The 25,814-nt window shown below is 41.3% G+C and overlaps 1 protein-coding gene across 4 annotated transcripts in view; it reads left to right on the forward strand.

Moving 5' to 3' along the window:
• CARNMT1 (carnosine N-methyltransferase 1) overlaps positions 1-25,814 on the forward strand; it is a 50,920-nt gene that overhangs the window by 23,909 nt on the left and 1,197 nt on the right. Inside the window, exons 4-8 of one of the 4 annotated variants that reach the window (XM_032307144.1) lie at positions 2,199-2,339; positions 3,278-3,456; positions 5,770-5,883; positions 13,598-13,701; positions 14,373-15,684. In XM_032307144.1, the coding sequence (XP_032163035.1) occupies positions 2,199-2,339; positions 3,278-3,456; positions 5,770-5,883; positions 13,598-13,701; positions 14,373-14,474 (640 nt within the window). In that variant the 3' untranslated portion in view covers positions 14,475-15,684. Of the gene's footprint in view, positions 1-2,198; positions 2,340-3,277; positions 3,457-5,769; positions 5,884-13,597; positions 13,702-14,372; positions 15,685-25,099; positions 25,671-25,814 lie in introns of those variants that run through there. The other 3 variants (XR_004277378.1, XM_032307147.1, XM_032307146.1) reach the window with 3 other exon arrangements.

A 25,814-nucleotide genomic window follows, 5' to 3' on the forward strand; every position in this document is an offset into this window, starting at 1 on the left:
TTTATTGTGTCTCCTTTTGTATGTCCACAGAAATCCTTTTGTCATAATGTAGGTGATAGATCATAATCTTTGATAACTTTTACTAATCAAGGGCTTACGGTCTGCCTTCTTCAGCTTGATGACAGCGTTTTAATAGCAGTTGTATACAGCGCTTTCCTCCACAAGGTGGGGCTAGAGAGTTCTCTGGGCCTGTTTGGGTACGGAGAATTTGATAGTGGTAGTCATCAAATTAACTTTCCATAAATTGACCAAAAAAAATTTGTCAGTACCAATATTAACACAACTTTGCCTTAGGGTTAGCATGATTTCAAAATTCTTGTTCTACTCAGCTCATCAGCCATCCAAACATTGTTAGTGATTATATTTTATAACCATTTAAGTACTCTACGAGTTTACTTCTAAATATATTTACTCTTGTTACATTACTTTGACCCCCCCTTTTTTAATCTAAGGGGAGCACAGCCACATGCGAAAAATGCATGTTTTGATTGGGCAAATGGGAACTGAGAAAAGAGAAGAGGTAATTCTGGGAGAGTACGGGTTTTGGTGGGAGTAGAAGGGAGAAGTAGGTAGGGAGAGTAGTAGAGAGAGAGAGTAGCTAGGGAGAAGATACTCCCTATCTACTCTGATAGGGAGTAGAAGAGGAGAGAGAGGCCCCGGCGCGGTGCCACAGTGGCAGGTCTGTCCTACAAAGGGTGGCATAGAGCGTGGCCTGTAGCTTTTCCAATTTGAATACTAAAATTATATATATGCTTTATATGCTTGTTAGATAAATGATACAGGTAGGTCTAAACCACATGGGAGGATGTTACCCATTCTCTTCATGAGAAATTTAATCAAGTAAGTCAATTAAAAATTAAAGTATTCACACACAAACATTGTAATTTGAAATGAGAAGAAAGCATTTTATATGGCTGGTTGGCATCAGTTTCCTCATGTCAAGTGTTAAAGAATGTCTCCTAATCATAATGAGCCTATTTGTCAGGGGTCCCTTTTAACAAATTTTGGGTTATGTCTTACTGTATATATAAAATTCAACAATAAAATTAAATAGAATTTGTGAAGGTTTTTATTCAAGTAACACGTAGTTCAGATGGATGACCTGGGACAAATTCCCATGTTACTGTATTTATAGACTCAGTTTTCAAAAGCCCCTTAGTTCTGTTTGGTGCTTCATTTCAGAGTGGGAAATGGCAGAGGTTTACTGTATGGGCCACTAGTAAAAAGCCCTGTTGCTGTTTGGAGCACACCAAATTTAAAGGCCATATAGTATAAAGATTAAAAAGAGAATTATACATGGGAAGGTTTGGAAATTGTTTATGATTTATGAATTAAATTTGGAGAATGCAGATAATAGTGAAGTTTTTTTTTTTTTTTAATTGACATGATGATTATACACATTTGCCTTTGGTTTCTATAAGAATTCCATTTTGGTTTCCTTAGGATTATATTGATTGGCTGGAATTTCTGAGAAAGTCCCTTGCTTTGCTAAGACTTTTTAGCAATTTGAAAATGGATGGTGGATCTTACAGTGAAGAGAATTTGTTTCTGTAGTATGATACTACTAAGTGAGAGCAGTTGGGTTGTGAGTCTGTGGTTTGGTGTGATGTACTTGCCATTATTTATGCTCGGTTAGAAGGCAATTCCTCATTTTCCTCTTGAGAATACCTTCTTTCCAAATTCTTTTGCCAGCTAAAATATACAGGATCTTAAAGCTATAACTAACCCATAAAAATCTACATATATTTCATCTATTTAATCACACAAACTACTGTATTAGTTATAGAGTTTAGAAATAACGTTTTGTTTCACTGTCTTATGATAAAATAATTTTCTTCAATCTTTGTGTGTATTGGGTTCCCTTTGGGATAATTTGTCTTCTTGGGATAGTTTTTCAAGTGACAGCTATGCTAGGAGTATGAGTGTCTTCATAAGTCTTTAGATATAAGGCGACTCCTTTTTTCCCCCCAAAAGTATTTAGGGCATAAAACCCTCATTAGATATTTAAACATATGATAATTCCTCCTACCCTTATTTTTCATTTATATTTAGAAGTATTTCTTAGTTTTAAAAAGTCAATTTTGAGTGAGCTTATTCTTACTGAATATCTAAGTTTCTAGTTGTTAATGTGGATTTTGCCTTTTTTTCTTTTTTTTTTCCTTTGAGGGGTTGGACATAATTGCCTTATTTCATTTCAGGGATCCTTCTAAAGTAAATATTCTGGTACCTGGTGCTGGACTAGGAAGACTGGCCTGGGAAGTAGCTATGCTAGGTTATGCTTGTCAAGGAAATGAATGGAGTTTTTTTATGCTCTTTTCTTCCAACTTTGTACTCAACAGGTATTTAATTTACTTTTTGCTGGAAATAGTAATTTCTCAGAATCAGATTGACTTACCTATTTTTGAACAATTCTGAATTTGAAGATAAATACACAGTGTTTAATTATGATATGTGTCATAAGTGTTTCTTAAATTAAAATCAACTTGCTTATACAAATTACCACTCTTTAATTAGTTCTTAGTTAACAGAATGTTGAAATGGGATGGGTAAGTGACTTTTTTAGAAAATCATGGGACATCCCACAAAACTGAAATGCTCCCTGTGCAGAATTTCAAGACTTTGGAGTATTTTCTCATTGTTCCTTAAACTTCTTCACCCCTTTGTTTCTTTAGTGGAGTAAGTTCAGTGTAAGCGATCATAACTTTTTCCCGTAATCAAATTCTGATAGGACGGCCATGTATGCTCATATGACTGAGTTGGAAATATCTCTTAGAATTTCTGTGGCCTCTTTTAGAAAACAGTGGAAAAGAGTTGTTACTTTTAAAGCCAGAAGAGGGGCTTTGGAAAAAATAACTAGCTGCCTTGTTTAAATAATATGTTGTCCAGTATGGGTTAGGGAATGGTGAGAAGTTAAAAATGGAGAGAATTAGAATAGTTGGGTAGCAAACAAAACCCATACTACTTGTTTGAGAAAAGTTTGGCCTGTTTTTTACTTGAGTTTGAGGTTTGGAAATACATTTTTTATAATGTGAATGAGCAACACATTTATATCTCTGAATTTACTTTAATTTTTTTTCCTGTCTTTTAATTCACTATTGGTTACTCATCTACATCTGTATGTGCATTTTCAGATAATTGGTTGGGGTATAGTGGTAACACCTTAAGTATAAATGAATTACATAAGTAAATCTTCAATCAGGTTATATTTTAGTATTTAAAGTAGACTTTCTTGGTAAAATATTTAGTTAACACTGAATTTTGTGCTCATATTTTGCAGATGTTCCGAAGTTAATAAGTATAAGCTTTATCCCTGGATCCATCAGTTTAGCAATAACCGGAGGTCAGCTGATCAGATTCGACCCATCTTTTTCCCTGATGTTGATCCCCACAGTCTTCCTCCTGGTTCTAATTTTTCTATGACAGCAGGAGATTTTCAGGAGATCTACTCAGAATGCAGTAAGTCCAAAACAAGCATTTAAAAGTTTTTGTTCTTTAGTCTAAATTTAATGAGCTGATTTTATACTAAGTCAAAGTATTGGTCATTCATTGACAAGTTAGGATATTTTCAAAGTCCTGTATAAGGAAATGAAGGGAAATACAAAGTACAAGATCCCACCATTAAGAAATATAGACTCTGCTGGGTCAATTAATATAAGACAACATGTGAAAAAAGTTCATGAATATCGAATACAGTAAAGGTAAAGGATTAGTGGGAAGGAGACTTTTGTAGAGAGAGGCTGCTGTTTATAGAGTTACCAGGGAAGGCTTCAAGAATATAAGAATATAAGACAACATGTGAAAAAAGTTAATGAATAATGAATACAGTAAAGGTAAAGGATTAGTGGGAAAGGAGACTTTTGTAGAGAGAGGCTGCTGTTTATAGAGTTACCAGGGAAGGCTTCAAGAATAGGGAGGCAGGAGTGCCTGGGGGGCTCAGTCGGTTAAGTGTCTGCCTTTGACTCGGGTCACTCTTCCATGATCCTGGGATCAAGTCCCGCATTGGGCCCTGCTCAGCTGAGAGCCTGCTTCTCCCTCTCCCTCTGCTGTTTCCCTTGCTTGTGCGCACTCACTTTCTTCTCTCTGTCAAATAAATAAAAATGTAAAGAAAAAAAAAAAGGGAAGGCAGAGGTAGGAAGATATAAATGAATAAGGTAATCAGGTAATCAGGGATGGTGGGACAGCCTGACTGGGAGGGAAAGAGAGGTTGGTTTGCTAGTTTAATGGGTGATATGGCTAGAAAAGGTAGAGTGGTTCTAGACTGTGGAAGACCTTTACAATCAGGCTATCGAGTTGGGACTTCACCTTGAAAAACTTGAAGTTTTAGCTAGCATTAGAGAAAGGGAGATGGTAATGGAGAGAGGGGTGGTTGGGGAGTGGATTGGCAGTAAAAGGAAGAAGAAAAATAGTATCCTTAGAGGTCAGCAAGATCATTCATTCAACAAATAATTATTGGAGCACCTAAGTCCCAGGTATGTTCTAGGCATGGGAAAGAGAGCAGTGAACAACGCAAAGCCCCTGGTCACGGGGAATCTGTTCCAATAGGGAGACGGGGCAGTGACAAATTTAGTAATGTAAAGAGGAGTACTGAGGCAGGGTAACGGGGTACAGAGTGACTGGGGAGAGGCTGCTGTTTATAGAGTTACCAGGGAAGGCTCCCTAAGCAGACTTTCAAAAAAAAAAATGTTGAGCAGAGGACCTCAAAAAAGTGAAGAGGCAAACCATTAGCTATTTGGGGGGAGATGTTGCAGACAGAAGCAGTGGCAAGGGCAGGTGAATTTAGGGGTGGGGAGCGTGCTTGTTCTGCTGAAGGAAAAGCAAGAGGCCACTTTGGCTGGGGTGAAATGAGCAGTGGCGCAGTGGGAGATCAGATCGGGGAGGATTTGGTGAGGCTGACTTTGATTGTACTCAGAGAAGTGGGAAGCCATTGGAGGGACTTGAGCAGGGGAGTAATGAGATAGTCAAGCTTTTATTTATTTTTCCCTGAACTCTGACATTGAAAACCCGTATTCCAAAGGTAGAAAGAGAGAGATGGAAAATGTTAGGTCCTGGGGATAGGCCAGAGAGCGAGTTCTCAAGAGAGGGGTGACATAATGAAAGACATCACTTAGGCGAGTACAGGTGACCTTGTTCTGCAGCAGGGCTTGGGAGAGCAGTTGATGAAGGTCATCCTCGGTGGGATCAGTGCCTTCACGGCGCTGAGATTTGTAGAATCCAACCTCTGTCCCTGTGCCCAGTCACGGCCTCCACGGGGCACTGACAGCCTCGTTCCCCTGTTCCACTGGTGATTATCGGAAGTACTGGTGAGTAGTTTAAGTATATTTATGCCATTTGTTTCTCACTTGGCAACAAGGGCATATGGCCTTTCTGAAACTTGCCAGAATTGGTGGTTAACAGTGGCTTAAATCAGTTTAAAACTGAAATGACAATTATTTCATCTTAACCCATTTGAAACGAAGGCTAGACATTGAGTAGATTTACAAACAAAACTCGTACAGGTACATTTGGTAAAGATACCTAGTTATATAGATTATCAAAATGGTTTCCAAGTTGATTATCAAATTATTAGTAAAAACTTTCATGAATTGCAAAGCAGCTCATAAATGATTGTTGGGTTACCCTAACTTCAGTGTTGACTGGATGAGTTTAGCTTCTGTATTCTTCTGGTTAAATGAAATATTCATAATCCGTAAGAGGTAACGTTTGTAGAAGTAATTAAAAGAAAAGGCAACCTAACGTAATGAATGTAGTAATGTGGTTTTCCTCGAATAGATACCTGGGACTGCATTGCTACCTGTTTCTTCATAGACACAGCTCACAATGTCATTGATTACATTGACACAATATGGAAAATACTCAAGCCAGGAGGAATTTGGATAAATCTAGGTAAGTTCCTCAGTGCTTATTAGAATCTTATATGTGAACCTGAGTACTTCTACTCTGTTCTCGGTTTGGTAACTTTACGGTACCAAATATTCATAAAGGTTATAGTTATGTTGTATAATTTCCCTTAGACTGTATCCCAGTTAGTGTGGAGTCCTCTGAAAGCAGTGCAAGCCCTGAGAGATAACAAACAGGTTTGAGTCCGTGGCCTTCAGAATGGGTCTAGTCTTGTTGTTGGGTTCTGTCACGTGCTCTTTTTTTAATGGCTGGGTTTCACCACAGATTTTGCCATTAGGACTAAGACCAAAGATAGAAGTAGGTCTTTTCAAACTTCTGTTTAGAATGTCATGGGACAAATGAGAGTGGCTATAAAATGCAACTGTAATATGAAAGTTATCCCAAACCTTAGGTCCTCTTTCGAAGGAGTCACTTATTTAAATTTCTCTAAAAATTTCCCAGGGAATGATTGAAACAACCCTGGAACAGCGTGGGCCTTAGGGATGCTGACCCCTTGCACAATCAGAAATATGTGTATAACTTTTGACTCCCCAAAAACTTAACTACAGATAGCCAGATAGCCTGCTGTTGACCAGAAGCCTACTGATAACATAAACAATTAGCGTGTATTTTGTCTACTACGGTAGACTGTCTACAGTATTACATACAGTATATACTGTGTGCATATCTATATACTGTGTATATTGTATAGTGTATTCTTAAAGTAAGCTAGAGAAAAGAATGTTATTAAGAAAATCATAAGAAGGAGAAAATACATTGACAGTAGTAAGCTGTGTTTATCAACAAAACAAAACATGTAGAAGTGGACCTGTGTAGTTTGAACCTGTGATGTTCACTGCGGGTGAGCAAACACCTTACTGAATCACAGAACAACCCTAGGTTGAAATGGTATTTCTACTGTTTCGTAGTTGGAGAGTCTGATCTTGCTGTAAGTAACTTGCAGTGGGGTCCCGGAGCTTACATGTAAGGCAGAGACAACCTCACAGCCCAGAACCAACCGCTTGAATGCCTAACCAGCTAGTTCTGCAGGCACATCCTGGGTCTAACAGTTATTGTTAATTATGTGATTAATGTTTCTGACCCTGGTTACTGAGGTAGGGGAAGGTTTTGTATATTTCCAAAGTGTTAACTTTCATAGAAACTTTTCTCTTTGAGCTTTTATCTTAATTGGTTTATTAATATTTTATTAAGTTATATAATAGGAATTGTAACTGCTCCGAACAAATACAATTGGCTCCTCATAAGCACACTGATAAGAGCAGACATGCTGGGCTGCACTGTGATCTGTCTCAGGCTTCAGAGGTAATAGGGCACTTGGGTCGGGTGGGGGGTGGGAAGGTCAGTTCGGAGAGCTTCTACTCTTCATACCACAGAGTTCCTAAACAATTCGGAGCATTGGAATAATGGAGACGCATAGACCTTAAAAGTAGTTATTCGGAAAAAAAAAAAAAAAAAGTTATTCTGGAGGTCAGTACTTTCCAAGTCAAATTCTTCACATGTGTAAGCTGAGGTTACAAAATGATGATGATCTCAGAGTGGATTTTTCCTCACTCCTGGTGTGCTGTGGGCATCTGTCGGGAAAAGCGTTCTCACTCTGCGTGCCGCGTCCTCGTCCTTTACGACACGAGACTCCCAGCGGAGCTCCTCCTGCTCTTTCATTTCCCAGTCTGCATCTCTGGTCCAAGCCACTGTGTGCCAACTGGGGTACTGCGACATCCAGGAAAACCCCTTGTCTTTTCGGATCCATCGTGGATGCCGACGCCCCCAGGCAGAAGCCTGTGCGCGCCCCTTTACCCCTCCTCTTCCTCGCCGTCTGCGCGCGGTCACTGCACAAGGCACGTCTCCTGAAACTTCTCTGTAGGTCTTGAATCTTCTGTGCCAGGGTTCCTCAGCCCTGGCACTATTGGCATTCGGGGCTGGATGGTTCTTCGTGTGGAGGCTGTGGAGAGGGAGGGTTGCCTGCAGCCAGGGCGGTGGTGAGCGGCATCCCTGGCTCCTGCTGGTTCCACTGCAGCAGGACCTCCTCAGGTGTGAGGACGGGAGTGCAGAATCCGCCCAGCCGAGAACTACTGTTCAGCTCGGCTCCTTCCTTAGTTCGGGCCCTCGTCCCTGCTTGCCCGGTGACTGCAGCGGCTGCGGTGGGGGACCCCCGCCTTCAGGTTGTCTCCAGTCTTCTGCGCCTCGCTGAGTCCTCCGTATGCTGCCACCAGGGGGATCCTCCCGACACCGGAATCTGGGCCTGTCACGCTCCCTACGTACAGTTCCAGCTTTCGAGATACCCAGAACTCTTCCGGATGGGGCAAAGTGCCCTTGTGGTCCTCGCGTCTGAGCTTCGTTATTTCTGTTCCGTCCCACCCCGGCCCTGCGCAGAGACGCCGCCCCTGCCCTGGAGAGGCCGCTCTCTTCCCTCTCCTCTCGCGTTGCCTCTTTCCTAGGTGCTTTCACACTCAGCCGAGCTGATCCTTGCACGCTGGAGGACACGTTTGTTGTATTCCTCGTTTCCGTTCTCGCACAGTCCGTGAGCATTTAACTCAACACGCGGTGGCCCCCGATACGTTTTGTTTCCTCTGCTAGTCGTGAGCTCCGTGAGGGCCGGAAGCTGGCGCTGGCTCTTTGCCTCCCGCAGAGCCCGACACCCGGCGGCTCCTCAGTGACTGGTGTGTGTGTGAGTGTCTTGTTTCAAAGCTGGAAAGCGGAGGAGACGTGGTGTGAAGATGCCACAGAAGGCTGGCTGCCAGGAGACAGGACAGAGTGGCATTTCTGTCAGTAAATTCATAACATTCCCATGGTTTGGGTGTCAGTCCTGTGGACCTGAAAAAATAATTTTATCTGTAAGCTGAGAGTGCATCAACCCCTGGGGGACAGTTTCACCCTAACTGTGGTGATGTAAGACCAGATCGTCAACGCATTCATAGAAAATGAGAACGGCCCCTGTCAGCCGTAGTGGAATACTAAGAAGCTACACTGGAAGTTAAATTACAGTGAAGATGTTGTCTGTGTTCTATGAAATCACAAGTGGTAATTTTAAAAATTTCTTTAAGGGGCACCTGGGTGGCTCACTGGGTTAAAGCCTCTACCTTCGGCTCGGGTCATGATCCCAGGGTCCTGGGATCGAGCCCCACATTGGGCTCTCTGCTCAGCGGGGAGCCTGCTTCCTCCTCTCTCTCTCTGCCTACTTGTGATCTTGGTCTGTCAAATAAATGAATAAATAAATCTTTTTTTTTTTTAATCTCTTTAAGGGGATCTGAAGTACTCTAGTATTCCTCATTAGGGATAGCTGGTGAGAGTGAGCTTTTTAAGGAAACTGTTTGTATGTGTCCTTTGGGAAAGTCTGTTATTAGCAAAATGTAGAAGTGTGCCTGTGCATCCTGTTCCTCAGCTTTTCATGGTGATCCTTAAAGACGTTATGTGTAATTTATGGTGAAAACTGCGTGTGGGAGTGCATATGTGTGAGCTGGTGTATTTGTAGTCCAGCAGGGGAGGGCAGGCAATTAGCAGACGAAACCTAATTTTGTCTGGAAGAATAAACAGGTTAAAGTACTAAAAAGAAAGACTCGTAGTCTTTTCCTTCCTATGAAAGGGAAAAAACTCAGTTCTTCCCTACTATGTATTTCTTCCTCGTGTGTCTCCTTTATTCCTCATATAGTAAAGCACTCATACTCTGACATGTCTGATTACCAAATGTAAGTTTTCCCGCCACAAGAGTTCTCTTTGACACCAGCTGGGTGCCCCCCACTTTAACTCCTGATACAGTCTGCCTGGAGGTAGTGTGAGATACCACAGGGGAAGGGGTCAGTCTCACAGGACCCTCTCCCCCATTTTCCACAACTTCAGCCCCTAGTCCAAAACTGTCACTTGTGCTTCCGACCAACTGTAGATCTATGGGCTGCAGATTGGAGGTTCCAGTGAGCCCCTCTTTAGGTGTGATTGCTAGAGTGGCTCACGGAACTTAGCGAAACAAGTAGGTTGACCATTTTATTAAAGGATGTGAAGGATCCAGAGGAACATCCAGATGGAAGAGGAGCGTAGGGCAGAGTATCCGGGAAGGGGTGTGGGGCTTCCATGCTCTGTCCCGGGGTTGCCACTCTCCCAGCACCTGCAAATGTTCCTCCCAGTAGCTCTCTGGACTCTGTGCTCTTGGGATTTTTTTTTTTTTTTTTTTTTAAAGATTTTATTTATTTATTTGACAGAGAGAGATCACAAGTAGGCATAGAGGCAGGCAGAGAGAGAGAGAGGAGGAAGCAGGCTCCCCGCTGAGCAGAGTCCGATGCGGGGCTCGATCCCAGGACCCTGAGATCATGACCTGAGCCAAAGGCAGCAGCTTAACCCACTGAGCCACCCAGGCGCCCCTGTGCTCTTGGGATTTAATGGAGGCTTGATCAGCCATTCCATTTTTTTTTTTTTTAAAGATTTTATTTATTTATTTGACAGGCAGAGTTCACAAGTAGGCAGAGAGGCAGGCAGAGAGAGAGAGGGAAGCAGGCTCCCTGCTGAGCAGAGAGCCCGATGCGGGACTCGATCCCAGGACCCTGAGATCATGACCTGAGCCGAAGGCAGCAGCTTAACCCACTGAGCCACCCAGGCGCCCAGCCATTCCATTTTTAAGGCCTTCTCCCTTCTCAAGACATTAGTGGGGCAGAGCTGAAAATCCAACCTTCTAATCATGGGTTGGTGTTTTGGGTGACCAGCCCTCACTGAAAGTTGTCTCATTAGAACCAAAGATGCTTCTGTCACCCACGAATTATGAGTTTCAGGAGCTCTGTGTCAGGGACCAGAGTTACAGGCCCAATATTTGAACAAAAGATGCTCCTAGTGTTCTTATCACTTAGGAAATTACAAGGGTTTCGGGAGCTTTTTGCCAGAAACCAGTGTGTATATTTTCTATCATCTTGCAAGTACCAAAGCATCATAAAGCTGAATGTTTTTTAAAACATGAGAGGTTTCCTGTAAAAGGCAGATAACTGACACATTATCTCCTTTACACACTGAGACCTTGTTGCAGTGGTTGTAAAAATAGAAAAAGGGTCTAAAACAATGACAGAGAATGGCAAGAAGGTCATCAGGAGACAACAAGATGTAACCTTTTTTCAGGTGGGGTAGCTGGATAAGTTTTGCAAAACACCGAATGTGAACCAGTTGACCTGTAGTAAGCCTGGAAAATGACCAGCTATATGGAGAATCTGGAATAATCCTGAAATATGAGTGACTATATGGGGAAAAAGAGAAGTTGAAGATCTACATATGGGGGCCTGTGGACCGCTATCACTAGGGAACCAAGTTCCAGTCCATGCTGAGGCAAAGACCAGAAGTTTAATTCACTGGAAAAAATGAATGGGAAAGAATAAAATTTATGAAGGCATGACCTAGTAGAGAGTAAGGATGAGATGTAGGACATAAAAGAAGGATATTGGTTAAGTCAGCTTTGGGAAATGAGCAGGCAGTAACCACCCTCCCCTTGCCCCCGCCCCGACCTGCCCCCGCAACAGCTCCTTGCCCAGCCTGTACAATTTTTTGCTGAGGTTTGAGTGCCCGCTCTTTTTTGTTTTGAACAATTGCAAGCCATGTTTCTTTAAGTAGGCATTTCAAGGTAGCTGTTACAAGCTTTCTTCTAGTTAATGTGTACTGTATATTTTTCTGTATTTTAAACCCTTTCTCTTTGTTTTAGATGTATCTTAGGAACAGCATAGTTACATTTTGTTATCCAATCTAACAGTCTCTGTCTCTTAACTGGAATTTTTAGAACCTTAGGGATATAAATGGTTTAAGTTAACTTGTCCCAGATTTGGCATGTAGGGCCCCCTTCCCCTGTGTCCATTTGACATCGCCTCCTTTCTGGCATCACCACTGTTCCAGGCTCTTCTTGTATTCTCTCTTCCGGGCCCCGAGAGTAGCCACCCTACCCCCCTACAAAGGATCCCTGGTTCTTTTTAATAGAGAACAGTACGTAGAAACATTAGGTTGATTGTACTTGTAGAAGGCTGAAGTACGCACAAAGATGTTTGTCGAAGTACCATCTGTAATAGACTGTAAAAAATAGTCAACTATAATGGTTCTCTTTGGGTGGTAAAATTAGAGCTGTGTAACTGTACATTCACTGCTCTGCTGGGCATTGTGGTGGACTCACAAGAAACTGAAGACGTGTGCCTTTACTCATGTAACTTGTAATCTAGTTAAAAAGTGTGGATTACATGAAAAATAATCAGTGAGCAAAGCCATACTACATTACATGAATTTTAAAGTAGGCTATATTAAGAGAGTGAGCAGTAGAGCTGGAAACTTAGATGGATTATATTAAAACTTGCTTTCAGCAAGGTTTGGGAGCATGACTAAAGCTTGCATTGGGGAGTTGGAGCTCTCTAGGTGGAACACAACATGAAGAGAGGTACAATATGACCTGAGTATGTAAAAAATCCCTGGTGTGTTTAGATCTAAGAAGACAGTAATGCTGGAGGCTCTTAAAATAATGGAGCAGGAACATCACACACGTTAGAGCCGGACGGACTGCTCTGAGGCTCTTCGTGTTTATAATAATAGGGCTTCAAAGGCATCGGGATGGTCTAGGACACAGCAGTGCTCAGTAAATGGTAGCTGCTGTCATTTTTGCTAGTCCTAATAAAACTAAGCTTGACAGAATAGTTTGATGGTGAACCATTGTTTTCTTCTGAAAAGAGTACTAACATATATATTCATAGTCATTTTTCCTAGTGGTTTATGTAGGGTAAGAAAAGAGGAGAGGAAGAAAAACGTTTTAACACTTAGTAAGTATGTTCCACAGAGTGATGAGCCTTTTAGGAGAAACTGTCCTGTTGTTACTCTTAAACCCTGTGATTAGCACATTGTATGAGGGGAAGGGGACGTGAGATGGGCACTGGACTTACAGTTATGCCAGTGAAAGGAAAAGAGAAGATTGTTTAGGTTAGTCCTAAAGTAACTATTGAATGATAGTGTGGCCTGGACGAGGCTGACGACGGACTGGGCAGAACGTGAGAGATTGAAAGCCTGGAGACTCTGGTTGGAGTCGGGTCATAGTTCTTGGATACATGGAATGAGAAAATAGTAAAGGGGGAATGTCATTTTAAAAAGCTGTGGTTGCTGTCACTGACTGAACGCCTTCTCTGTGCCAAGGGTACTGGGTGTTGCGGAGCTGGGGACGGGTCCACAGGCCCACGATCAGTGAGTGTTAGAGCTGAGATGTGAGTCGTGCACTTAAAGAGCCAGATCTGGTGTCACATCTTCCTTCCAGGAAACCTTGCCTATAACTTCCCACCACGTGCATGCACTCTCTTAGACCTAGGCTGGCTTGAGGACCCTTCTGTTTTCACATGATACGCAGTCTGCAGCTGCAGTTGTGCATTTACTTAAGGAATTACAATTACAGTATACTTTCGGAATTTAGGGACTCTGATCCAGGTGCTCCTTCAGTGACCTCGGAGTTACAGGTGTAAGGCTCCTATGTGGAGAATCACAGTGCAGCCCTGGTATGCCACAGGGACTCCCTCCTCACTAGTGTGGGCCCAGCACTCAAATGGGCCAAAGTTTCAGGGGTTTGGACACATGCCCTTGGCAGATGTAAAGGTTCTGTTCTCCTTTTTGTTCGTTTCACCTACTACCCATCTTATAATTCATTTTGGCATTCTACCACAGCAACTAGTGCCTGTTTATATTTAAGTAATTCATTCATAATATCTTTAAACCATAGGTCCCCTACTTTACCACTTTGAAAATTTGGCAAATGAACTTTCCATAGAATTGAGCTATGAAGATATAAAAAATGTCGTTCTGCAGTATGGATTCCAGGTGGAGGTAAGGACGGACGGCGTTTCACTTCCTACGCTCTTAGGAATGGGAATGTCATGACAGTTCCTGACTTGGCTTCTTAATTGTTCTCTCATCCACAAAGTGAAAATAATAGTCGGCTTTTAGAATTATTAGGCTTTGGCATAGTGTATGGGTAAATGGAAAACTAATCCCTGATGTCATCAGTCAGCTCTCAGTACATGGCAGCTTCCCGTTCTCAACAGTGTCGGCCGTGGTAGCCAGGCAGATACCAAACCCAGGAGCGTCTGGAGGAGCAGACGGAGTGGGGAGGGCAGTGACAGCGTTCACTGTGTGTACTTCTGTAGTGTTCGGTCTTTTTAATCATGCGATTAGAAGGTTTTATGACACTTTGATTTGTGTTTTAGTTGTATGTTTATTTAAAAGCATTTCATTCATTAAAAAAATAAACAACAGATTTGTTCTTAAAAATGAAGAGAAGCAATGTAACAGAGTCATGGAGAGCTCCAGCTCTTATTACTGGTGTGACCATGAGCAATCTGTTCTTTGTAAAGTGCGATTGCTAATAATGCCAGTCTTAAGGGGGTATGTGTATGTGAGAAGTCAGTAGAGTACGTTTGCAGTGGTACCTGTCACAAGTACTGTTTGTATTATCCTCATGGTCATCGTCATCATTAGGATTATTGTTTGCATTCCAGGTGGAAAAAGAATCTGTCTTGTCAACATATACTGTGAATGATCTCTCCATGATGAAATACTACTATGAATGTGTCTTGTTTGTGGTCCGTAAACCGCAGTAACGTTCTCAAGTGGTATCAGCAGGAAAAGAGTTTGATAAGAGCAAATCCTGAAATAAACAACTCAAAATCAACTCTCCCAATGACAGGACACAACCTCAAATCAGTGGTGCCTTCTTATTCCTAACAAAATTTAGAAATAGCGTCTATTTTCTTAATACGTCTATCGCTTTTTCAGAAATATACTATGCCATGCATATTTGTACTACAGAAGTAAAAATGGAGGAAATGTCTTCTTCAAGTATACATTTTCCCTGAAGCCCAGAATTGTCTTTCAGTAGAGAAAACTTTATCTCCAGTGGTCTTCATGAAGCTATCTGTTGCAAGTCTGCCATATTAATGACTACTAGTATCGATGTCCCCCCAAATCTTTGTTTTGTGTGCATTGCACATATTATTTTTAGAAGAGTCTGAGGATCCTCTGTCACATTCAGCATCTGGAATTGGGACTTCCGTTTGCTTTGGACCTAAGCAATCCATTCATAAAATGTGTGTGTGTCCTTTTAATCACTCAAATTATTTTTTTTCTAGCTCAGCTGAATTTAGAGAAGCATCAACCATTTCATTTTTATGAAATGCTGAATTTAATTAGATCACAGGCCAGTAAAATGCATTTAAGCATTCAAGTAACTGAGAGTCTTTGGGGCATACTAACCTGAACATTATTTGAAAGCATACTCATCATGAATCACTCTGAAATGTATGAGATCTGAACACTCTTTTGTGAGGCACAAAAGCCTTTATTCAAGGTACTGCTCAGAAAATGGGGAAATAATAAAATCTCCCATTTGAAATGTATGATTTTAAACTAGAAGTGAATACAGTTTGTCAGTGAATGTTTACAATAATGTCTTTTCTTTAAATTACCTGGATCACAAAAGCAAGCACTTTTTTTTTTTCCCAAAAACTGTCATGATGGTATTACCGTGGGGAAATTCTGAATATGAAATTCAGGGATAACTTACTGCCCGTGGTCTGTGTCTTCAATATTGTAAGCAGCAGCCATTCATGTAATTTTAGATTAACACCACTTTTGTTCCCTGATAGCTGGAGTTGAAACAGTATATGCTGCTTTAAATTTCTACCTCTAGCAGATCTTTTCTATTGGAGGGAGTTTTCCTTTATATATATTTTTTATGTTTATTATTTTGTTTCTAGTAGCTTGGAAAGCAGAGATGACTGATTTGTAACCTTTTCTTGGGAAAAGGAAGTAGTCTTTAATGCCATCATAATCACCTGTGAAAATATCCAACAGGTGATTATGATGGCATTAAATGACCTCTGTGGCAATTTGAATTAGATAGACTTAATCTCAATAATGTGCTGTAGGATTAATGTCATGTTCTAATAGGAAAACTTACTCATGAATCTTTAGGCCTTTTTTGTTAGGTTGGGAGAGTCCACGCAATTTGGCATCTTATTAGTAGGAGCTTTTCCGTGGACAGTGAGGGAGTTCTTGTGGCCTTTGCTCCTGTTATGCAGTAAAGGGCTCTGTGAAGTTTTTTTGACTTGCTAAATTCTGGAGGCTTTAGTCTCTTGAGTTTAAAAAAAAAACAACCCAAAAACTATTTCTCTTTTTTGTGTCTCCCTCTACCCCCAATACTTGGCAGACGTTCAGTTATTAGAATTTTCATTAACTACCATGTGAATGAATTTTCAATTAATTGGTAGGGGGGAAAATCCAAATTTGTTTTTGTTTGTTTCAGGAAAAAAGAAAAGTTTAAAAGGATCCTAAGTATTTAAAAAATCCACTGAAAGGAAAGGAATGCAGGCTGTTTTTGAGTAATATAGAAAAGCTTTTTATTCACTGACTGGTATTCACTTTTTTACTTGTATCAGAACAAATGATCTTGTTTTTTCTCATAGAGGCAAAAATATATTGGTAGCAAGGACTCGGCTTTATTACTTAAAATTTTGGCTATCAGGTTTTACTCTTTAATAATATTACTTACATTTCTAAATTTTCTAAATTACAGCTTAGCTTTTCGTTAATTCTGAAATCAGTTATTTCATTTGTTTTTAACTTCTCCTATCATGACTACTGTTTTTCAAATATTCTACATAAATCTGCATCACTTTTTTTCTCATTGCTTTTGTAGTTAAGATATTCGAAACTTGAAAATTGTGGTATCAGTCAATAATAGAAATGTCACTGGAGGATTTAATTTTCTATTTGTTATTTGTAGTCCTAGCTACTAAAGTATGTAAGCCTTAAAATTTTTTGTTCTAATTCCTTATATTAGCTCGATATACAAATGTTTTCATTTTCATAAAGCAGGAGGAGATAAGTCATCGTGCTTGCTTCCCCCCCTTTTTTCCATATTCTGAAGCGGTGCAGGTTAGGGTATTTTAATCAAGTGAGCAAGATGGGAAATGTAAAATATAAAGAGAAGCTGTATAAATCACAGTATAAAATTATGAAGTTTGGGAACTGTAAAATGTACTGTATTTATATGTAATTCTCATTCTAAAAGTTGCCACAAAGGCTGAATTGGAAGCTTCATGTCTGCATGAAATTTCCTATATTTTTAATGTGTATGATGGAATTAATTTTTCTTGAATATTAAAGTCTGCCAATTGCTACGAAACAGTATTTGCTTGGTTGTTTCCATCTAAGTCAGTAGTAACTGTAGATGTGGGAATTTGAATTCTTAATCCTTAGATGAGCTTATTCTTATATGCTTCTAGAAAGTCAATAATAAGAGTACTTGGTCTTTGAGTATGTTAGGCCTTAATACTATTTAATCTTGGTCTTTGGTTTTGTTAAATAACAGAAAATAACTCTAAAGGACACCAGTACAAGAGAGTTCCAGGACCAGCCATTAGTAGCAGAACCGATGGACTTGGCGCTTACTCTGGGTTTGTTCCCCTGAACTGTTGTTTGCCATCTCAGGCAAGATGCTCTAAGTGTGTTGCCTCATCTGTAAGAGGATTGATACCACTTACTTCAGAGGGTTTAAGGTGGTCATGTGCTGCTGTGTGTGGTATCCTATGTGAAAGCACCTGGTAGATAGACAATGTAATTTCACTCTGTGTTGACTGCTGTATAGTGATAGAAAAAGATGAAGATAAGTCCCAAGACATTAATGTTACGGTGAAAAAAAAAATTTTCAGTGGAATCCTGGGGGGATTCAAAGATGACAGGTATGTATGTATCGATTCTTGAATATTAAAGTTTGCTGGGAATTGTAAAGAAATTAAAATGGTAGGTAACGGGAGAGAAGGCACAGGCAAAACTTAATGGAGGGTTAATCTCACTTGTAGAAACATGCTAGTACCTGCCTCTTAGAGAGTTGGATTATTTCTCTTGGATACACAGAAGCAGAATCATCCAGCCAGCCAAAATCATGTGCATTTTCAGTCAACTTGCCTTTCAAAATGGTGAACATTTTCCATGCCACCGATAGTGTTTTGGAATAGCTTTGCATCCATTTTCTGGCCAGTACTAGGTTTTGCTAAACTTGTCATTTTGGGCAGGAAAAAGTATATAATTTTAATATTCATTTTTTTAACTTACAGAAGTTGAACAATTTATTTAAGTGTAATGTCCAAAGAGAGGTATCTTTTTTTTTTTAAGATTTTATTTATTTATTTGACAGAGAGAGATCACAAGTAGGCAGAGAGGCAGGCAGAGAGAGAGAGGAGGAAGCAGGCTCCCTGCTGAGCAGGGAGCCCCATGCGGGGCTCGATCCCAGGACCCTGAGATCATGACCTGAGCCGAAGGCAGCGGCTTAACCCGCTGAGCCACCCAGGTGCCCCTCGAGAGGTATCTTTAATCTGCCAGTCTAGGTTTTCAGCTGGTATACCAGACAAGTCATTGGCAACCATCCAAAAGTTCATAAACCTGTGTCGAGCTCCATCAGTGGGAGGGCTGGCCAGTCTCAGAGCACTGCTTTGAGTTCTAGCTACTGATAACAAGGGCCTGCTTCTGGATTTACCCAGCTGCCTGAGTGACTGAGGCCTGAGTGACTACAGCCCATTGGACCCTGCTAGGTTTCAACGTAGCCAACCAGGGATCTAGGCCCAGGACTTCAGCTAATGTCTGTGAGTCAAGAGGCCCATTGAACCAACGACTTTGCCTTAGGTGTCAGAGTGGGGCATTAAGTTTACCTCCAAAGGAATAGCTTCCCTTTTCTCAAAGCACCATTGCCCTATTCTCATGGCCAGCTACACCCTTGAATATGCTATTTGTTTTGACTTGGAAGGCTTGTTGGGTCCTTTTCACCTTGGTAGTCATCAGGTCCAAACTAACTCACCTCCAAATGAGAACGTCAAACCCAACGAGGCATCATTCAGTCTCAAAAGCTTAGTGGCAGATTAATAACTTCCTTCTTTTGTACAAAGGTGTCTTTGGTGATTGGCATTTGATTCTGTTGTAGTACTTGGCTATGCCTGTGAGAATTTAGGCAGCCAGTAAGTCTTTGAAGCTGTGGGTTCTCTCTTCTGGAGTTCAGTATAATTTCTGCTGGACCACCCAGGAAGAAACAGCCCTTGACCGTGACCCTTAAGTGGAAGGAAATGTGCAGGCAAATAATACATCAGATCCATGATACATGTACTGAATTGGCCCAAAGGGCCTCAGTGAGAGGTTATTTTTGAGGTGTCTGACTCCTTAGGAAAAACAACTGCGATTTTTTTTTTTCCTTTTTTTCAGGCCTGAACCTAGGTCATTACAAAGGCTTTACCCGGCAGGTTCATGGAACAAAGCTGGCCTCGCTGGACCAGACTTGCTGCACTGCAGTCTCTAGTGGGACTTGCAGTCAAAAATGCAGGCTCCTATGCACAGCAGAAGCCCTGGCCCAGTGCCTGTCAGCAGCTTTGGGATGAGCCTTCCTCGGGGGCCTCTGCTGACACCTGCTAATACTCCCACTCAGTACTTGACCCACTCCTATTCCTAGGTCCTCCTCCTCTTCCACCCCACCCTCCAGGTCTGCAAGCTTGCAGGAGCCTGTCTGGACTTCCTTTAGCAATGAAACTACTACCATGTCTGTGCAGACCCTGCTGACCCCTGACTGGTGTGCTGTCCCAGGATGAAAATGGAGCAGAAGCTCCCTGTGGTTTGACTGTGAGTTTCGTCTTGGCTTCTTGTATTCACCTGCTTAGTTAGCCACCAGCTCTCCCTGGCTCAGATGAGCTGCTAACAATTTTTCACACCTTCCTTCCCATCACAAGCCCTGCCCATACTATCAGTTCAATTGAAGTGTCTTTTTCCCCTATAGGATCACAGAACCAAGAAGTTTAACACGTGCATTACGGGCTACAGCACAGCAGCCAGGAGACCAAGTTGCCTCCAGCTGGGAGGCAAGTCCACGGAGACAGTGGGAGGAAATGGTGGGAGGGAAGCCTGATTTTCTCCATTGACCTGACTCCAGAGTTAATGTCCGAGCAGACTGCTGCTTCCTTCCCTGTGTGCTTCCAGCATCTAATGCATGCCCAGCTCCTAGGGCCCTTTACTTGGTGCTCGAGCACATGCCACTGTGCTGTCCAGTCCAGTCTTCTAGCTTTGGCCATCCCGGCACCCAGAGCCCCAACTTCACTGCCAGCCACGTTTGGCTGTGGCAAGACTTTGCACTGATAGGCAAGGCTTCTTCCTCACTTTCGAGGGGCCACCCACATTCAGTTCAACCAAACGGCTGTCTGTTTTCAGGTCCTCTGTATTGAATAGCAGATTGCTCATTGCTGACTTTAATCTCAGTTGAGGACTCTGTCAGTAGATGCAGCCTTATTGCCTCTGGCTGGGGCCACAGGGCTTGCTGCTCTATGGTGATAACATCCCTATCTCTTCCTGCCGGGAAGAGTGAGCAAATGTCTCCAACCCACCTGTAGCTGTTCATCACTACAGAACACAAGAGCCTTATTACTTTAGGCCATATTAACCATGTAGGTAAGAGCATCTGCTGCCGTATCCTAGGATTTCTCATATTCCTGAACTGGCCTGTAGGATCTTGTCCTTCCAAATCTGGAATGCCAAGTCTGTCAGCATCCCAGACTTGTCAGCAAAACTGTGGAGTCTGGGGCTTGGTCTTAACCCTTTTGACGAGTGAGTGACTTAGCCTATTCGTTTCATGCATGCTGCCAGAAGACAGGAGAAGTTACACAAAAGTAGAGGGTTCCTGTGTGCCCTCCAGCTTTCACCCCAAAGTAACATTTCACGTAACTATAAGACAGTAATCAAAACCATGACATGGACATTGGTGTGATTCTGTTACTGAACTATAGACCTTGAAGCATGCCAGTTTTTGCAAGCTCTTATCAAAAAATCCCACTTTTCAACTTTCCGATTTATTTCTAAAATGGGTTTCTTATTGATAGTATGTACCTAGGTCTTGCCTTTTTATTCATTCTGATTGTCTTTATGTTTTGTTGTCTTGTAATTGGGTATTTAAACCGTTTACACTTTAAAGTAATTATTGACATGGGTGAATTTAAACCTACCATTTTGCTAGTTTTCTACTTGTTCCATTTCCTCTTTTTTTCTCCTTTCTCATTTATTCCTGGGCTTATTTTGTTGATTTCATCTCCACTACTGGTTTATGAGTGACAGCTCTTTACAAAAAGAAGTTTCAGTGCTTTCCTTAGGGCTTCCAATATACATTGTTATTCACAGTTCACCTTCAAAGTATTATACCACTGAATATATAGTTGTATTACCACTCCTACAATATACTTCCAATTCCTTTCTTCCAGCATTCATGCTGTTGTCACACATTTTACTTTAATGTGCATAATAAACCCCAGAATACATGGTTACTATTTATGCTTTAACTGAATTCTTTTGCAGCAATAAAAACAAATATATTTTTTACTCATCTTCATTTTTATAGTTTCTGGTGTGTGCTGCTTTAAAGATCTCTCTACAGATTCTCTCTGTCTCTTTTTTAAGATTTTATTTATTTATTTGACAGAGACAGAGATCACAAGTAGGCAGAGAGAGAGAGGGGGAAGCAGGCTCCCCACTGAGGAGACAGCCTGATGCGATGTGGTACTTGATCCCAGGACCCTGAGATCAGGACCCAAGCTGAAGGCAAAGGCTTTAACCCATTGAGCCACCCAGGTGCCCCTCTACAGATTCCCTTGATAACTTCTCCCTTCGGTATAGCCTCATTCCTCTCCCTCCTGAAGTGTGGCTGCAGTGTCTCACTTCTAATGAAGAGACAGAGGTAGAAACGTGTGACTTACATGAGCCCCCCGCAGCAGCTATCCTGGATATCATATCGTAAGCCAGGAGGCCTGGCCTCCTGACCTGCTCCAAGTCTTTCTCTTGATCACCCAATGGAAGGCCATGAGAAAAACCAAATCTTGTGAGCGCAAACATCCCCTGTGTCTGCGACTTTTCCAAACTGAGAATGGTAACCCACAACTGCCAAGAATGTAAAAATTTTTGCAAGTCATGAAGGACTTCCATTCTTCAGTCGGATCACTTGGCATGGAGACAATGTCATGAGGACATTTCAAATAACCCCATGGAGAGTTCCACGTGGTGAAGAAAGAAGGCCTTCTCCAAACAGCTGCATGTGTAGAATGAGCTTGAAAGTGGGTCCCCCAGCTCCAGTCAAGACTTCGGATGTAGCCCCAACCAACATCTTGACTGCAACCAGGTGAGCAACTCTGGTCAGCAACCCTAAATGACCCAGCTAAGCTGATGTTGAATTCCTGACCCACGGGTGGAGAAATTGGGTCAGGTTTATTGTTGTAAGCCACAGAGTTTTGGGGTAATTTGTGACAAAACACTCTTCACTTGCTCGTGTGCATCCAAGGTTCCATTTGTTAGACATACTCGCACCTGAAAAACTTCCCTTAACATTTCTCATTGCAGGCCTGCTGGCAATGCATTCTCTTAGATTTTGTCTGAAAAATCCTTTATCTCAAGTTTTATTTTGTAAAAGATTTGCTGAATACAGAATTCTGGGTTGACCTTTATTCTTTATAGACCACCATTGTTTAGATGAGTACGCTGCTGTCATTCTTATTTTTGTCTCTCTGAGTGGGTTTCTCTTTAAACTGGCTGCTTTCAGTTTTCAGCAGTTGGATTGTCTATGCATGTGTGTTTTGGTATGCTTTTGCAATTTACCCTGTTATATCTGTGTGGTCGATGTTACTATTTCTGAAAAATCTTATCTCTTCAGTTACTCCTTCTGCCCTATTCCCTTTTCTGGGACTTCTATTGGACGTACATTAGATGTCTTGTTCTTGTCCCACAATTCCTGGATGCTCTGTTCAGGTGTTTGTTTTTTATTTTTATTTAGTTTATACTTTTTATTTTCTTCTTTATGTTTCCTCTTTATGTTTCCTTATCTTCACGTTCCTTGAATCTTTCCTTGAATGTTCCATTCTAATAATGAGCCTGTTAAGAATTTTTGTCTGTTAGGCTTTTTACTTCAAGCATTTCCACTTAAACTTATAATTATATAATTAAGATTATATAAATAATTTATAATTTTTAAAAAAGATTTTATTTATTTGACATAGAAAGAGATCATAAGTAGGCAGAGAGGCAGGGCTCCATCCCAGGACCCTGAGACCACAACCTGAGCCGAAGGCAGAGGCCCAACCCACTGAGCCACCCAAGTGCCCCAATAATTTATAATTTCTAACTCTCTGCTGACATTCCCTGTGTGTCAATGCATGTTGTTCACCATTTCCACCATATCCTTTAATATGTTACAGGAGCTTGATTGATAAAGACTTATAACCCCAATATCCTGCTTAGCTCTGAGTCTAGTTCTATTAATTGCTTCATTTCTTCACGTTTTGTTTGTTTCCTCCTGTTGCTTTTTTCCTGAGTCTTCCGGTATTGAATTCGATTTGTTGTGTAGAAAAGCAACAAAAAACAAGCTGACATAAACAGTATTTATGGCCAGGTATAAATATGTGCCTGATAGGCTGGTATGGTAGGCTGAGTCAATCTTGCAAGAAGTTGAGTTGCGTTTGCATTTTATCAGCAAGCAGTGCATCACTGGCTTCAACCTCTGCTGGCAATAACTTGTTTTTCCCTTGTGCTTAGAGCAGAGGACAGGATGCCAGATGGTTTTTCCCAGTGTTGTTGCGCCCTCTCCAGCATTCAGCTGTGTCTGCGTGCCTGTGCCACAGAGGAATTCTTGCTACGTGCTCCTACCTCCACCCCAGGGGTAGACTACCATTCCTTGTGAGTCTGTGCTAGATTCATGGTGGGAAAATGGGAATTCTTGTTGTCTTAGTGTAGCCCAGTCTTAGGCAGCCTCTGTCACCTAGGCCTCATAACTGGGTTTTTCTCAGCATTCCCATCCTCTTCCCCATGTATTTGTAGTTGGTTTTGAGCAAGAATTTCCTGATTTTTGCCTTTATTTTTCCTCTAAGGATCCTTACCATTGTCCTGGGGATAAGAGGTTTTCCTACCTCCTCCCTAAGGCAGAGGGGGTTTGCTTCCACTGCTCCCTAAAAAGAAACAATGTCTGTCCCTTCCAGTCTCTGCTTTACCCCAAGTCTTTGTCTTGAGCAATGGAAGGCCATGAAAAAAAAATCTTAGAGAAGTGCAAACATCCTTTGTGTAAGAGACTCCCAAATATTCCAATCTGAGTTGCTAATCCACAACTGCCAAAATGGAAAAATTTCTGCAGATTTCTTAGCTTATAAAACAGCCACTTTTGACACAAACTCCTACATCAAAGTCAAAGGAGAATTGATTAACTCACAGCAATAGCATTAGCCCAAGTATTAATTTTGCCCAGTACCCTGAGACCCAAATCTCACAGAATGACACAAAACAGTGCTAGGTGACACTTGGCACAAGCATTGGGTTGTATTACGGAAGGATCTTGAGCTTTGGAAATCTGATTCTCTCCCGATGGGCAAGCAGTAAGTGTGACTGACTTTGCACTAGGAGAAGATATTATGCTAGATGGTAAATAAACCTACCCTTTGTTCCAGGAGACAGTCTCTGTCTTCCAAGCATATTCACTATACATATATCCTTGAAAAGATAATCTAGAATAAAGTTAGCCAGTACCTCCGCTTGCAAAATATGCTGAAATGCAAAAAAACACGGGAAATTGCTCCCAACAGAAGATAACAGAAGGCAGAGACTAAGTGTTGGCCTATAGTAAAGATATTTGCAACCCAGACAATGCAATAACAAAAAAATGTACATGTAAATATGTGTATATACATGCAGACCTTACTTTTTTGATGAAATACGGCTTACCAATTGTTCTATATCCATACACGTAAATTCCTTTAATAAAATCTGCATGTCTGTTTGTATAATACACAGACACAGACACACAATGCTAACAAGTAACATTTAGATTGTTTTCAACCTTTTGCTATTCAGCTTTATATTACAATGAGTAGACCCAGTACATACTGCTTTGTGTCCATTCTCAGCGGACACATTCATACTTCTGGTGTAAATTCCTGAGGGTGAGCAGTGCATTTTAAAATTTTCATAGATTTTGTCAGATGGCTCTCTTAAAAGGTTACATTTAAAACAAGGTATCTGTTTCTCAATATCTTCACTAACACAACCCATTATTAAATATTTTAATGGTGGCCAAGCTGATGTTGAAAACTACATTAAAAAAAAAAAAAGAAAAAGAAAACTACATTAAAATCTTTGGTTTTTTTGTTTGTTTTGCTCTTCACTATCACAGACACCTGGGAAGGAAGAAACTGAGTGCAGGAACACAGACCTGGTCAGTATCCCAGCTTCAACAATTACTGTGTGGTCTTCACTTTTTCCTTCACCCCACAAACACTGAGAATCTGCATTGTGTCAGGAATAAGGCTTGATCAAAGGTCAGAAGTTACTGTTTTTCCCACCAGAGCTTACATAGCAGAGGAAAGGTGTCAAACAAGTAATTACAAAACAACAATGAAAACAAGTAATTAACTAATTGTAAGAACTGAGGTCACGGTCATAAGGGACACGTACAGGGTACTCTGAGCAGTAGGGAGATGCTGACTTAAGAGAAGACTTTCCTAAAGAAATGATTATTTGAGCTGAGACCTAAAAGAAGAAAAGAACTTATCAAATACACATGCAGATATGATCAAGAATCTGTATTACATATTTCAAGTGTTCCTGCTATAATCACCATTTACTTGTACCTTAATTAGTACAAAGAGGAAAACTGGTATTTTTCCAGTCTGCAAGGAAATTTACACCATTTTTTTTTTTAAGATTTTATTTATTTGACAGATCACAAGTAGGCAGAGAGGCAGGCAGAGAGAGAGGAGGAAACAAGCTCCCTGCTAAGCAGAGATCCTGATGTGGGGCTCAATCCCAGGACCCTGGGATCATGACCTGAGCTGAAGGCAGAGGCTTTAACCCACTGAGCCAACCAGGCACCCCCACAATTTTCTTTA

Source organism: Mustela erminea, chromosome 12, assembly GCF_009829155.1.
Source record: "Mustela erminea isolate mMusErm1 chromosome 12, mMusErm1.Pri, whole genome shotgun sequence".
Taxonomy (NCBI): Eukaryota; Metazoa; Chordata; class Mammalia; order Carnivora; family Mustelidae; genus Mustela; species Mustela erminea.